Source organism: Salvelinus namaycush, chromosome 25, assembly GCF_016432855.1.
Source record: "Salvelinus namaycush isolate Seneca chromosome 25, SaNama_1.0, whole genome shotgun sequence".
NCBI classification, from domain to species: domain Eukaryota; kingdom Metazoa; phylum Chordata; class Actinopteri; order Salmoniformes; family Salmonidae; genus Salvelinus; species Salvelinus namaycush.
The window spans coordinates 28,042,889-28,059,177 of NC_052331.1; the positions used below are offsets into that span (position 1 = coordinate 28,042,889).

The 16,289-nt window shown below is 42.2% G+C and overlaps 1 protein-coding gene across 1 annotated transcript in view; it reads right to left on the reverse strand.

Annotated features, from left to right (window-relative positions):
- The window catches only part of LOC120020553 (thymocyte selection-associated high mobility group box protein TOX-like), an 89,354-nt gene that overhangs the window by 44,471 nt on the left and 28,594 nt on the right, over window positions 1-16,289 (reverse strand). The window contains exon 2 of the mRNA XM_038964261.1: window positions 1,837-1,902. Within this exon, the coding sequence (XP_038820189.1) occupies window positions 1,837-1,902 (66 nt within the window). The remainder of the gene's footprint in view (window positions 1-1,836; window positions 1,903-16,289) is intronic.

Genomic DNA, 16,289 nt, shown 5'->3' on the forward strand with positions numbered 1-16,289 from the left:
CTCCAGAGAACGCATTTCCACTGCTCCAGAGTCCAATGGCGGCGAGCTTTACATCACTCCAGCCGCTTGGCATTGCGTATGGTGATCTTAGGCTTGTGTGCAGCTGCTCGCCCATGGAAACCCATTTCATGAAGCTCCCGACGAACAGTTGTTGTGCTGACTTTGCTTCCAGAGGCAGTTTGGAACTCAGTAGTGAGTGTTGCAACCGAGGACAGACGAGTTTTACGTACTACACGCTTCAGCACTTGACGGTCCCGTTCTGTGAGCTTGTGTGGCCTACCACCAGTGGTGGAAAAAGTACCCAACTGTCATACTTGAGTAAAAGTAAAGATACCTTAATAGAAAAAAACTCAAGTAAAAGTAAAAGTCACCCAGTAAAATTCTACTTGAGTAAAAGTCTAAAAAGTATTTTGTTTAAAATATACTTAAGTATCAAAAGTAGAAGTATAAATCGTTTCAAATTCCTTATATTAAGCAAACTAGATGACATCATTTACAAACGAAGCAGGTGTGTTTAATAAGTCCGCCAGATCAGAGGCAGTAGGGATGACCAGGGACGTTCGGTTGAAAAGTGCGTGAATTTGACTATTTTCCTGTCCTGCTAAGCATTCAAAATGTAACAAGTACTTTTGGGTGTCAAGGAAAATGTACGGAGTAAAAAGTAAAATATTTTCTTAAGGAATAAAAGTAAAAAGTAAAAGTAGTCAAAAATATAAATAGTAAAGTATAGATACCCCAAAAAAACTACTTAAGTAGTAATTTAAAGTATTTTTACTTAAGTACTTTACACCACTGCCTACCACTTCGCGGCTGAGCCGATGTTGCTCCTAGACATTTCCACTTCACAACAACAGCACTTACAGTTGATCGGGGCAGCTCTATCAGGGCAGACATTTGATGAACTGACTTGTTGGAAAGGTGGCGTTGTATGACGGTGCCACATTGAAAGTCACTGAGCTCTTCAGTAAGGCCATTCTACTGCCAATGTTTGTCTATGGAGATTGCATGGCTGTGTGCTCAATTTTATACACCTGTCAGCAACAAGTATGGCTGAAACAGCCGAATCCACTAATTTGAAGGGGAGTCCACATACTTTTGGTGATGTATTATAGTTAACACTCCCAATAGAATACATGGAGAAACAGCCCTGCAAACATGTACACATGAAAGCTAAATGCCCCTCTGTTCAGTGATAAATGTTAATTTATAGGCCTTTTGAAGCTGGAATCCCTAATGGTGAATCTGCCATGTTTGTTTGGGATATTAAAACAACCTCAAGACACCGCAAACAATGAACACTGTTTTTTTCCCCTCGGACATCAGTGCACACGCAATGGAACAGCAGAATATGTTCCGCAAAATGTTTTTACCCCGCTGCTCACCTCCGTTTGGACGCTCCTCAACTCTGTTTCGTATAACAATAACAAAGGGACTGGGGGGAACAGTGGCGCTGGTTCCCCTAATGCGGATTCCATCTTTAAGCAGCTGTATACTCTACCAGAACTGGGTTCAGGTACTATTTGATCGTTTACAGTTTTGGGACTATTCTATTAGCTCATTAAACCAGGCAAGCTCAAACAGGCACAGCTTGGCTGTAGCTAGGTAGAACTAAGTTGAACTGGAAATAAAATAAAATCTCTCTAACAACAAAACAACTGTGCAGTTAGTGGCTTTATTTGATTAGGCTGCAACGAGGTTTAAATGCACTGTTTACATGTTATAATAGTCCCTGATTATGGTGGCGACTGATAGATGGCGCTAATTTAGCGATGCGTCAGCTTAAATGTGTCTAATTAGGATTTAAAACAAAAGCACAGGGAAGAAAAATTAACCCACCTGGTTGGTTGGCACAAAGTCCAGGCCAGCCTCTGGCATGCCCAGGAACATGGCCTCACTGTCGTACTGCAAACACACAGAGAACACAACAAGAGCACAGTTAGAATGGTGTTCACTTTACTTAGGAAAATGAGACGGAGACAGAGATGGAGGGGGAAGACAGAGAGGGGAGCGAGAGAGGGAGACAGAGATAGAGGGGGAAGACAGAGAGGGGGAGAGGGAGACAGAGATGGAGGGGGAAGACAGAGAGGGGGAGAGGGAGACAGAGATAGAGGGGGAAGACAGAGAGGAGGAGAGGGAGACAGAGATCGAGGGGGAAGACAGAGAGGGGAGTGAGAGAGGGAGACAGAGATAGAGGGGGAGAGGGAGACAGAGATGGAGGTGGAAGACAGAGAGGGGGAGAGGGAGACAGAGATAGAGGGGGAAGACAGAGAGGAGGAGAGGGAGACAGAGATAGAGGGGGAAGACAGAGAGGGGAGTGAGAGAGGGAGACAGAGATAGAGGGGGAAGAGGGAGACAGAGATAGAGGGGGAAGACAAAGAGGGGAGAGAGAGAGGGAGACAGAGATAGAGGGGGAAGACAGAGAGGAGAGAGAGAGAGAGAGGGAGACAGAGATAGAGGGGGAAGACAGAGAGGAGAGAGAGAGAGAGAGGGAGACAGAGATAGAGGGGGAAGACAGAGAGGAGAGAGAGAGAGGGAGACAGAGATAGAGGGGGAAGACAGAGAGGAGAGAGAGAGAGAGAGGGAGACAGAGATAGGGGGGGAGAGGGAGACAGAGATAGAGGGGGAAGACAGAGAGGAGAGAGAGAGAGAGAGGGAGACAGAGATAGGGGGGGAGAGGGAGACAGAGATAGAGGGGGAAGACAGAGAGGAGAGAGAGAGAGAGAGAGAGAGGGAGACAGAGATAGGGGGGGAGAGGGAGACAGAGATATATAAAGGTGAGTGCAATGTTTACTGTTAATTCCTAATCCTTTTTGTTGATGTTGTTAAATTCGTTTCTTCTCAGTTTTGTTTATTGTTTATTTCACTTATTTAGGCAATGTAAACATACATTTCCCATGCCAATAAAGCTCATTTGAATTGAATTGAGAGATAAAAAAGAAAGAAGAACATTACAAAAAAGAGGGGTAGAAGTAGAGAGAGAGAGTATTATATTAGTCATGCAAACTGATGTTTTCCTTTTGTTGTTGTCTTTGTTCAGGGTTATTGTCTTTCCCTTTTCGGACAACTTCCCTTTGAAGGCCTTGTTCTCATCCTTATCGACTCGAGATGTCAGCAATTTAAAGCAATTAGCACACTAGTAATTACAAGCCACAAAGGAAAGGCTTGAATGCAATCCTTTCATGTGCAATCTGTTATAAAACAGAAAAGCCCCTCTGTCTGTCTGTCTGTCTGTCTGTCCATGCTGCATCCCCACTTACACTATACTGCTTTGAGTTAGGCCTATAGTGATTCGCCAAACACGCGCGCGCGCGCGCGCGCACACACACACACACACACACACACACACACACACACACACACACACACACACACACACACACACACACACACACACACACACACACACACACACACACACACACACACACACTTTCTAAGCAACGGAAATGGAGATTTACGAGTATAGCTAAAATGCACATTCAAGTCTTAACATGAAAATGGACTGTAAGTGAAGGATGCTATATAACCGGTTAATGTACATTCCATACAGTGAGGCAAGCATCTGACATTCATGGATACACATACACTACACAGACACTACACAGACTACACACAGACTACACACAGACTACACATAGCCCTTATATCAGGTTGTAAGGAGACAATAGAATAAGACCAAGTGATCTGTGTTAAAATACTTGAGTGCAATTGATTCAAAGTACAATACATTCAAAGTCAATGTTTCTTGTGATTCCGTGCATATGTCCAGTATGATTTCATTCAGCCAATTGTTCTTGAATAAACACTGAGCCCCATGGTTTTGGCAGTGTTCCAGTTTAAATGTACGTAATGCATTGCCTTTTCCCCCTCTACCCTCTTAACATCTGCGATCTCTTAGTTCAGGGTGGCTTGCTCCACTTCTAACACATTATTAGTCTCAAAACAAATAAGCTACTTTTCTTTTGATGCCAGTATGTATTAGTGAAATGGGTCTGTAGTAGGGAACTGTTTTGAATCCCCAGCCCAACTTGTGGAGTGTTCAAAGAATTCTCTCCCTTTCTTTAAAGTGTGTTTTAGATGAGTCAATGGTAAAGGAGTCGTCCACCAGTCTTGCTATAACCTCACTCACTTAGTGTGAGAGTAGAACTAAACTGAGCCTGACCACAAATGGCTTCCAACAGACTGACATTTCCATAGGGTAATTTAACAAATATCATCTCCTTATAAGGGATTTGTTCATATCTGCATTGGATACAAGATACAGAGTTATGATTGGTGCTAGGACAGTTTTAGTTACGAGCTGATTGGACAAAGAGCTCTGTCTCAACCTCAGCAGTAGCATCCTGTTCTAACCATCCCATGCACCTGTCCTGTCCTACAAGGGACCACACTGTCCGTAAAAGACGCAACCTTTAGAAAAAGCTAAGCCCATCCACACAGGTAGACACTGGACAAACGACTGCTCACCATTCGCCAGCTGTCACACCAATGCAAATGAGTGATCGGATGACTAAATCAACAAAAAGCCAAAACAGGGTGTCATGGCTGACCTCTTGTAAGACAATCCCCCCCCCCCCCCCCCCCCCCCCCCTCTCTCTCTCTCTCTCTCTCTCTACACAGAGTTTGGAATGGAGCATCTGCCTGGCAGTCCAAGGAAAGGGGAGGCTGTAGGGTTAGTAACACAGACACTCATTCCTCCAAATGAACCAACACCTCTGCATTATTAATGATTACATGGAACAGACTCACAACAGCAGCACTGGAAAAACAATCTATAGAAGTTCTATGAGACCTGACTCTCTTGCACAGTATAACATGTGGTCTCAACAGTGTTTTTCTCTCTCTCTCTCTGAATTCAATTCAAAGCGCTTTATTGGCATGGGAAACATATGTTTACATTGCCAAAGTAAGTGAAATAGATAATAAACAAAAGTTAAATAAACAATATAAAATTAACAGTAAACATTACACTCATAAAAGTTCCAAAGAAATAGAGACATTTCAAATGTCATATTATGGCTATATACAGTGTTATAACGATGTACAAATAGTTAAAGTACGAAAGAGAAAATAAATAAACATAAATATGGGTTGTATTTACAATGTTGTTTGTTCTTCACTGGTTTCCCTTTTCTTGTGGCAACAGGTCACACATCTTGCTGCTGTGATGACACACTGTGGTATTTCACCCAATAGATATGGAAGTTTATCAAAATTGGATTTGTTTTCAAAATCTTTGTGGGTCTGTCTAATCTGAGGGAAATATGTGTCTCTAATATGGTCATACATTTGGCAGGAGGTTAGGAAGTGCAGCTCAGTTTTCACCTCATTTTGTGGGCAGTGTGCACATAGTCTGTCTTCTCTTGAGAGCCAGGTCCGTACATAGTCAAAGCTTAATATTGGGTCAGTCACAGTGGCAGAAGTACTCTCTGTTTTTGTTGTTGATTCTTTCCAATGTGTCAAGTCTAATTGTGTTGCTGTCCTGGGGCTCTGTGGGGTGTGTTTGTGTTTGTGAACAGAGCCCCAGGACCAGCTTGCTTAGGGGACTCTTCTCCAGGTTCATCTCTCTGTTGGTGATGGCTTTGTTATGGAAGGTTTGGGAATCTCTTCTTTTTAGGTGGTTGTAGAATTTAACAGCTCTTTTTGGATTTTGATAATTAGCGGGTATCGGCCTAATTCTGCTCTGCATGCATTATTTGGTGTTTTACGTTGTACACAGAGGATATTTTTGCAGAATTCTGCATGCAGAGTCTCAATTTGGTGTTTGTCCCATTTTGTAAATTATTGGTTGGTGAGCAGACCCCAGACCTCACAACCATAAAGGGCAATGGGTTTTATAACTGATTCAAGTATTGGTATGTTGAATTTTATGTTCCCTTTGATGGGGTAGAAGGCCCTTCTTGGCTTGTCTCTCAGATTGTTCACAGCTTTGTGGAAGTTACCTGTGGAGCTGATATTTAGGCCGAGGTATGTGTAGTTTTTTGTGTGCTCTAGGGCAACGGTGTCTAGATGGAATTTGTATGTGGTACTGGCAACTGGACCTGTTTTGGAACACCATTCATTTTGTCTTACTGAGATTTACTGTCAGGGCCCAGGTCTGACAGAATCTGTGCAGAAGATCTAGGTGCTGCTGTAGGACCTCCTTGGCTGGGGACAGAAGCACCAGATCATCAGCAAACAGTAGACATTTGACTTCAGATTCTAGTAGGGTGAGGCCGGGTGCTGCAGACTGTTCTAGTGCCCTTACGAATTTGTTTATATATATGTTGAAGAGGGTGGGGCTCAAACTGCATCCCTGTCTCACCACACGGCCCTGTGGAAAGAAATGTGTCTGTTGTTTGCCAATTGTAACAGCACACTTGTTGTTTCTGTACATGGATTTTTCCCCCAACACCTGTCATACGATAGTTTGGTAAAAAGCCAACTTGACATTTGCTAAGTATATTGTTTTCACTGAGGAAATGTACGAGTCTGCTGTTAACGATAATGCAGAGGATTTTCGAGAGGTTGCTGTTGACACATATCCCACGGTAGTTATTGGGGTCAAATTTGACTCTACTTTTGTGGATTGGGGTGATCAGTCGTTGGTTCCAAATATTGGGGAAGATGCCAGAGCTGAGGATGATGTTAAAGAGTTGAAGTATAGCCAATTGTAATTTGTGGTCGGTATATTTTATCATTTCACTTAGGATACCATCAAACCATAGGCCTTTTTGGGTTGGAGGGTTTGTATGTTGTCCTCTAGTTCATTCAATGTAATTGGAGAATCCAGTGGGTTCTGGTAGTCTTTAATAGTTGATTCGAAGATTTGTATTTGATCATTCTTCATCAAACCATTTCTCTCTCTCTCACTCACTCCCCCCTCTTCTTCTATAAAGTTGCATAAGGATGGGAATAAACTGTAAACTGTAGAGCAAAGCCAACATAAACACCCAAGCTAATAAACCAATACATTGACATGCTGTGAGAAAAAACAAACACATGGGGGAGTGCTACTTTTGTTAGCCTCAGTGACTTATGCTAGTGTTAGATAAAGCCCAAATGTGTTCTGCTTTTGATAAATATAGGCTAACAGCCATATCATGTAATAAGTAGGGCATATAGAAACTCTGACCCCTATAATGATTGGAGTCATCTGACCCCGCCCAGTCACTCAAATATACCAATAGATGCTCTTTGCTGTCAACTATAAAGAGTGTCAGTGCACGAGACAGCATCCCATTGTTTGGTTCAGGAGTTCCTCCCAACAGTAATAGTCAGTCAGTCAAAGTGGTCGTTGTGACAACAGTTTCTCCCGCTGCCTTTTTTCAATATACTAAACACTGTTGCGCTGTGGGTGTGGCATCTTCCTCATCAAATATACAGTAAACATTGTAAAAGGCAAAACTAGAGAATAACCCAAGCAGACTAGACTAGACCAATGAGAGAGAACCCATTTGATCTGAATGTATTTCTGTTGAACAGTTGGGTCATTACCGTGATGTTTATAGCCCCTGACAGGTCTTGTAGATTCCATTTTTTATTGGATGGTGTATATTGACCCCTTTGTCAAATTGGCTTTATCCATTTGCTTTTCCTGGCGCGGGATGATATGTGCCGAACTGACAGATCTCCTGCTCGCTGATACATACTGTAATGAAATAGAGTGAGTTCTATTTTTTGCCTCTGCACCTGTGCTCTTTCCTTTATTGCTTGGTTGTACTCGATAGGCTCCTATGACGCAGATGGGCATCTCCTTCATTGTTATAGTCTTTTTGGTCATAGAGGTGTAGAGGGTGATTAAATGTTGTGACATACACACAGTGTCGTACCATGGAAGCTATGCTAACTTGCTAGCTTGCTAAGGCTAGTTTTCAGTGCAGTCTCTTCAATGTCTGCAAACAGACCGACGCAGAGGACGTACCTGTCTAGAATATCAGTCTGACAGAGTCCAAAAAAAGAAGTGGAAATTGTGATGATTTTTGTCATTTTCTTTCCATCTTACGCGTTCAGATGTGAATCAGACGGCGGAACCTATTTCACTCTTCATCGGTTTTTCTCGGAGAGGCCGGAGAAGAGGAACATAAGAGGCTCCTATATTCTGGGAGCTTTTTATGTTGCAACCAAAGGCTTATTTTAATAAAGTATGTCTCTATATGCAGTGGGTAACATTGAATTTTCACTACCGACATACCCAAAATAAAAATTAGGCCCAAATACTACTACAGGTTACTTTGTGTGGACTGCAACTCAAGATCTAAAACACTAATACATTGCTTGATAACACTTTATTTTGCTGTATGCACACATCCTCATATCTCAAATGTATCATCCCACTGCTGGCTTGCTTCTGAAGCTAAGCAGGGTTGGTCCTGGTCGGTCCCTAGATTGGAGACCAGATACCGCTGGAAGTGGTGTTGGAGGGAAATTAGGAGGCACTCTTTCCTCAGGTCTAAATCAAATACCCCAATGCCCCAGGGCAGTGATTGGGGACACTGATTGGGCTGTCTTTTGGATGGGACGTTAAACGGGTGTCCTGACTCTCTGTAGTCACTAAAGATCCCATGGCACTTCTCGTAAGAGTAGGGGTGTTAACCCTGGTGTCCTGGCTAAATTCCCAATCTGATCCTCATACCATCATGGTCACCTAATAATCCCCAGTTTACAATTGGCTCATTCATCCCCCTCCTCTCCCCTGTAACTATTTCCCAGGTCGTTGCTGTAAATGAGAACGTGTTCTCAGTCAACTTACCTGGTTAAATAACGGTAAAATAAAATAAATAAAATTAAGTATTAGTGTCTTCACATACTATTGCAGCATGTTAGCATCCCCCCCAGCACCATGTGCAGTGCTACGTCAAGATCCTATCCATCACCATTACCGTCCATTCATTCTCTATCTACAACACTGCACATCTCTGTGGTCTTTCTCTCTATCACTCTAACATCACAGTGGGTCTGATCTGATAGTGTTTCATTTCCAGCATCACATGTGGCTGTGTGGGGAGGGCTGTTGATATCAGGCAGCCCTACCCTGTGAGGAGCATGACTGGGTTTGTTGTCAAACCAAATTACACACACTCTCTCCGTGGATAAACCCTAGTCTGAATAACAAGCAGCTAGCTAAGTGGGTCAGGGTCGCCATGGAGAGAGAGAGAGAGAGGAGGGGAGTGGGGGGAAGGGGGGAAGAAAGGAGGGGAGTGGGGGGAAGAGGAGAGAGAGAGAGAGAGGAGGGGAGTGGGGGGAAGGGAAGAGAGAGGGGGAAGGGAGGGAGAGGGGGAATAGAGATGAGGGAGGGGAAATAGAGAGAGGAATAAGGGTAGAGTGAGAAATAAAAGAGGAAAGGGAAGAGAGAGGGGAGAAACAAGAGAGGAAGGAATGGGGTAGAGTGAGCGAACAAGGGGGAGAAAGAGCAAAAGGGGGGATGAAAAAGAGAGAGGGGTGAGAGAGGGGGAAGGGGGAGGAGTGTGGATCTCAGTTTCTGCTCCCCCAGTATTCAATATCAAGTGTGGCATTAATCTTGGACTCCAAATCATAGCCTTGATGAACAACCTCTGTCTGTGGCACATTACATCTCCAAGTGATTCTCTCTCTCGCTCTCTCTTTCTGTCTCTCTCCCTCCCTTCTTTTTTCCCAAATGCCAATTTGGTGAGGGTCTGGAGTAAGGCTGAGTGTGTCTTCTTCTATGTCCCAGCACTGTAATTGATGACTATAACAGCCATGCCACTTTCATGACTACATATCTGACTATAACAGCCAGGCCACTTTCATGACTACATATCTGACTATAACAGCCAGGCCACTTTCATGACTACATATCTGACTATAACAGCCATGCCACTTTCATGACTACATATCTGACTATAACAGCCATGCCACTTTCATGACTACATATCTGACTATAACAGCCAGGCCACTTTCATGACTACATATCTGACTATAACAGCCAGGCCACTTTCATGACTACCTATCTGACTACAACAGCCAGGCCACTTTCATGACTACCTATCTGACTTTAACGGCCAGGCCACTTTCATGACTACATATCTGACTATAACAGCCAGGCCACTTTCATGACTACATATCTGACTACAACAGCCAGGCCACTTTCATGACTACATATCTGACTACAACAGCCAGGCCACTTTCATGACTACCTATCTGACTTTAACGGCCAGGCAACTTTCATGACTACATATCTGACTACAACAGCCAGGCCACTTTCATGACTACCTATCTGACTTTAACGGCCAGGCCACTTTCATGACTACATATCTGACTACAACAGCCAGGCCACTTTCATGACTACATATCTGACTTTAACGGCCAGGCCACTTTCATGACTACATATCTGACTACAACAGCCAGGCCACTTTCATGACTACATATCTGACTACAACAGCCAGGCCACTTTCATGACTACTTATCAAGCCCTGCTGTGGCTCATATCACTGGGTAGAGGGAGAGAGTGAGTGAGAGAGGGAGTAGGGATTCAGGCCTATATAAATCATAGTCTGGTAGCATTTCACTCTCTCTGGCACTGCCTCGTAAAGACAGGAGTGAGTGCTGTAAGGAGCTGTAATTCATAGTGGTAAAAATGTGAGTTTATAACGACAGAGGATAAGGGGGGTTTAATGGCAAAAACGATAACGATGTTTCATATAATCAAAACATTATGATGATTTAACACCAGTGTTTGAGTTATACCCTCAATCAGGATTTGACACTTTCCTTTTAATCTGTGAAGAAAATTAGGTTTGATATCACCTTTCAATTTCATGAACGTTTCTCAGACCCTGCATAATCTAAGATACATTTTTGATTTGCTTGTTTGATCTTGTAAGTACAGTACATGTATTTCCTATTTTGTGATTGTACCTGCTGTAGTGTGAGGGACCACACTGTGCAGCGTGTTTAGACCAAGGTAAAGTTGATCAGTTTATCTCAGGATCCTACAGCTGAAAGTTGATCAGTTTATCTCAGGATGCTACAGCTGAAAGTTACATCAGTTTATCTCAGGATGCTACAGCTGAAAGTTACATCAGTTTATCTCAGGATGCTACAGCTGAAAGTTACATCAGTTTATCTCAGGATGCTACAGCTGAAAGTTACATCAGTTTATCTCAGGATGCTACAGCTGAAAGTTACATCAGTTTATCTCAGGATCCTACAGCTGAAAGTTACATCAGTTTATCTCAGGATGCTACAGCTGAAAGTTACATCAGTTTATCTCAGGATGCTACAGCTGAAAGTTACATCAGTTTATCTCAGGATCCTACAGCTGAAAGTTACATCAGTTTATCTCAGGATGCTACAGCTGAAAGTTACATCAGTTTATCTCAGGATGCTACAGCTGAAAGTTACATCAGTTTATCTCAGGATGCTACAGCTGAAAGTTACATCAGTTTATCTCAGGATGCTACAGCTGAAAGTTACATCAGTTTATCTCAGGATGCTACAGCTGAAAGTTACATCAGTTTATCTCAGGATGCTACAGCTGAAAGTTACATCAGTTTATCTCAGGATGCTACAGCTGAATGTTACATCAGTTTATCTCAGGATGCTACAGCTGAATGTTACATCAGTTTATCTCAGGATGCTACAGCTGAAAGTTACATCAGTTTATCTCAGGATGCTACAGCTGAAAGTTACATCAGTTTATCTCAGGATGCTACAGTTGAAAGTTAGATCAGTTTATCTCAGGATGCTACAGCTGAATGTTACATCAGTTTATCTCAGGATGCTACAGCTGAATGTTACATCAGTTTATCTCAGGATGCTACAGCTGAAAGTTACATCAGTTTATCTCAGGATGCTACAGCTGAAAGTTACATCAGTTTATCTCAGGATGCTACAGCTGAAAGTTAGATCAGTTTATCTCAGGATGCTACAGCTGAAAGTTACATCAGTTTATCTCAGGATGCTACAGCTGAAAGTTACATCAGTTTATCTCAGGATGCTACAGCTGAAAGTTAGATCAGTTTATCTCAGGATGCTACAGCTGAAAGTTACATCAGTTTATCTCAGGATGCTACAGCTGAAAGTTACATCAGTTTATCTCAGGATGCTACAGCTGAATGTTACATCAGTTTATCTCAGGATGCTACAGCTGTAAGTTACATCAGTTTATCTCAGGATGCTACAGCTGAATGTTAGATCGGTTGATTTCTAGTGCTCTTTTGTTATGCTTCTTTGAAGTGGTGGGGGTGGTTTCTGTGCTGCTTTATGCCAAGGCACAATGTGGAGCAATATGGCGATATACCTTGTGCTAAAAGATAACCTGCATACTATATGTCGGATCTTCATTTGAGCCAGTTTGCAGCAACAGGTAATGTGAATTATTATGTGGATTATAATAATGGACATTTTTGTAGGGGTTGATACATTTTATGTAAAGGAAAATCAAGTCTTAAACTTCAAAGTGGAAGTTAAACATCTGTAGGGGCTGCCAGAGATAACAGATGAAAACACAAACACACAGACACACAATCAGAAATAACAAAAAAAAGTACATTTAATCACTTACAGTATGATGACACACACGGGATATTACAAAACTATTTATACAGAATACCAACTATGACCAACCACACTGCGCAAACACACAATCACTACTTGGTACAATGGACAAATACCAACCCAGGGACATGATAACAGGCTGGTAACTAAGTTCTCATTTCAGCCATTATGCTTCCCCAACATAACCCTTTGTCAATGTCCCATTAAATTAATCTAAAATCTAACTTCCAGCCCAATTAATTCAGATGTTGGGTGAATCATTCTCTTAGCAAAACACCCTTGCACAGTGCCTCATTAAAATATGAATCAGCATCCCTTTCAATTTAGATGCCCTCTCTTTCTCTCCACATCTCTCTCTCTCTTCACCTCTTGTGACACCTGCTTAACGCAACAGGTAAAATGCTTATTAGATCATTAACACACATTTTTTTCCGTCCCCAATGCAACAAACTGACAGACCCCACATTTCCATCTTCTCAAGTCTGATTTACAGAATCTGAATTCTGAATAGAAAATAATTCCACCATCTGTTATGAAGATCAAAACTGACTTCGGGAGTCTTGTTCAGTCATTAAGCTTTTAATCAGGAAATCACCATGGGACAATTATAAACACATCTCCACCAGAATTAAGCAACTGATACATCATTTAACCTGAGACCATACTGACAGACAGTTGCTGATATGTATAATCTTTATGATTATATTTTCTAGTACAGCGGGAGACAGGTAGTAGGGGCATAGACAAAGGTTTGGAAGGGGGTATATGTCACGGACACCGGCGTCACGCTTCCAGACAAACTAAACGCCTTCTTTGCCCGCTTTGAGGATAATACAGTGCCAACGATGCGGCTCGCTAACAAGGACTGCGCCCTCCTTCTCCGAGGCCGACGTGAGTGAAACATTTAAACGTGTTAACCCTCGCAAGGCTGCTGGCCCAGATGGCATCCCTAGCCGGGTCCTCAGAGCATGCGCAGACCAGCTGGCTGGTGTGTTTACGGACATATTCAACCAATCCCTATCCCAGTCTGTTGTCCCCACATGATTCAAGATGGCTACCATTGTTCCTGTACCCAAGAAGGCAAAGATAACTGAACTAAATGACTACCGTCCCGTAGCACTCACTTCTGTCATCATGAAGTGCTTTGAGAGGCTAGTCAAGGATCATAGGGAGCACCCCCATATCCACATCGAAGGGACAGCAGTGGAGAAAGTGGAAAGTTTTAAGTTCCTGGGCGTACACATCACAGACAAACTGAAATGGTCCACCCACACAGACAGTGTGGTGAAGAAGGCACAACAGCGCCTCTTCAACCTCAGGAGGCTGAAGAAATTTGGCTTGTCACCCAAAACCCTGACAAACTTTTACAGATGCACAATCAAGAGCATCCTGTCGGGCTGTATCACAGCCTGGTATGGCAACTGCACCGCCCTCAACCACAAAGCTCTCCAGAGGGTGGTGCGGACTGCACAACGCATCACCGGGGACAAACTACCTGCCCTCCATGACACCTACCGATGTCACAGGAAGGCAAAAAAGATCATCAAGGACAACAACCACCCAAGCCACTGTCTGTTCACACTGCTATCATCCAGAAGAAGAGGTCAGTACAGGTGCATCAAAGCTGGGACCAGGAGACTGAAGAACAGCTTCTATCTCAAGGCCATCAGACTGCTAAACAGCAATCACTAACTCAGAGAGGCTGCTGCCTACATTGACACCCAATCACTGGATACTTTAATAAATGGATCACTATTCACTTTAAACAATGCCACTTTAATAATGTTTACATATCTTACATTACTAATATCACATATAAATACTGTATTTTATACCATCTATTACACCTTCCCTATGCCGCTCGGCCATCGCCCATCCATATACTTATATGTACATATTCTCATTCACCCCTTTAGATTTGTGTGTATTAGGTAGTTGTTGGGGAATTGTTAGATTACTTGTTAGATATTACTGCACTGTCCGAACTAGAAGCACAAGCATTTCGCAATACTCGCATTAACATCTGCTAACCATGTGTATGTGACCAATAAAATGTGATTTGATTTGATTTGATGTGGTCTGGAGTCGGGAGCTTAGACTGCTACTCCATTCCCGGGCACTGATATGTACAATCAACTGTCTGTCTGTTGGAACCATCATAAATGAAGGAGAATTGGGATAGTCTCATAGTGTTCTGTAACATGTACAGTATTAACTACTCATATGTGCCACTTCGACAAAGACAAAGGGGTCTCTACTAACAAGAAGTGACATCATTCCAAAAGGATCCGTTACAGAAGGATATGAGACCTCGTCATTGAGGTTACTGCTAAAAGCTATTCTTGAATCCGATTTAACTTGGGATGATCTTCATATGTGGTTCAGCCTCACTTACTTTAGTTGAATTGACTTATCATAAGTCCATCAGTATAGCTAAATGACTAGAAGACAAATGTAATACATTAGCTACAATGAAGCCTTAGCTAGCTAGTACCACCATAGTTTCACATGTACATTTTTTTACATGGGATTTTCCCTCATGTGAATTGTTTTTGTAATTGTTAACAACAAAAAAGATCATGTTTATTTTTCACCACTGTCAGCTACACCTGGTCTCCTATCCAGGACCAACCCTGCTTAGCTTCAGAAATAAACCAGCAGTGGGATGCAGGGTGTTATTTTGCTGTAATAAATGTGTCAAAACATGCAACTGGAAAAAAGGCAGAGAAAGCAAAGGCCAGGGTAACATAACCAAAGATAGGGAAAATTGCAGGAAAGAGGGAGGTGTTTTATTTAATTGCACAATCATAAAAAAAAACATTTTTTTACCGTCCATTTACAATTCATTTGCACTCGCATTTAAAAAATATTACCTTGCAATATTTTGTTTTACTATCAATACTTTTGGGTTTATGTTTTGCTTTCAATATCATTATTTTTGTTTGTAATAATAAGAATTTTGGTTATCGATTTCAGGCGTTTTCCTTGATATTAATGGCACAAAAGTAAGTCACACTAAAGGATTGCATCATATAATAACACTATTACTGGAACGCTTGAATCCTTCATTGAAATATTAACAAGGCAACAGTAAACATGTTGTTCCCCACAAATTATGCAGACACAATTAGTGACAACAATTCAAGCTCAAACAGGACAGGAGATTTGCTTGTTCAAAGTTTGGAATTTCAATTCATTACTATAGCACCTCCCTTGGGCCTATCAGTGTCATTTTGTAAATGCCTGATCTCTATGGCAAGACGCATTATTCACCCAAGTTTAGTCAAAATCAGGCCAGTGCTGACTGAGATATTTTTAGGCTATACAGTGCTTACTTTGTTTACAAACATTGGAGTAAATGTGGAGTTTTCATACATGTGAAACTACAAATTAGATTTTCACTTTCACATGTGAAAAACGTTTGTATGACTGCTAACCATGATTTAAAAAGGCAACAGTAAACATGTAGTCTCCCACAAATGATGTAGCGCCCCCCTTGGGCCAATCAGCTTATGGCAAGATGCATCATTCAACCAAGTTTCTTAAAAATCGGGCCAGTGGTGTCTGAGATATTGCTTGTGACTAACGTATGTACAGTTCATTATTATAATGCCCCCCTTGGGCCAATCAGTGTCATTATGTAAATGCCGGATCTCTATGGCAAGACGCTTCATTCACCCAAGAGATTTTCACATGTGAAACGACAAATCTGATTTTCACATGTGAATACTGCTCAATTCCGGTCTTGGAAGGCTGAAACACCTCGGTTTTTTGTTTCTACGTGGAAGTTA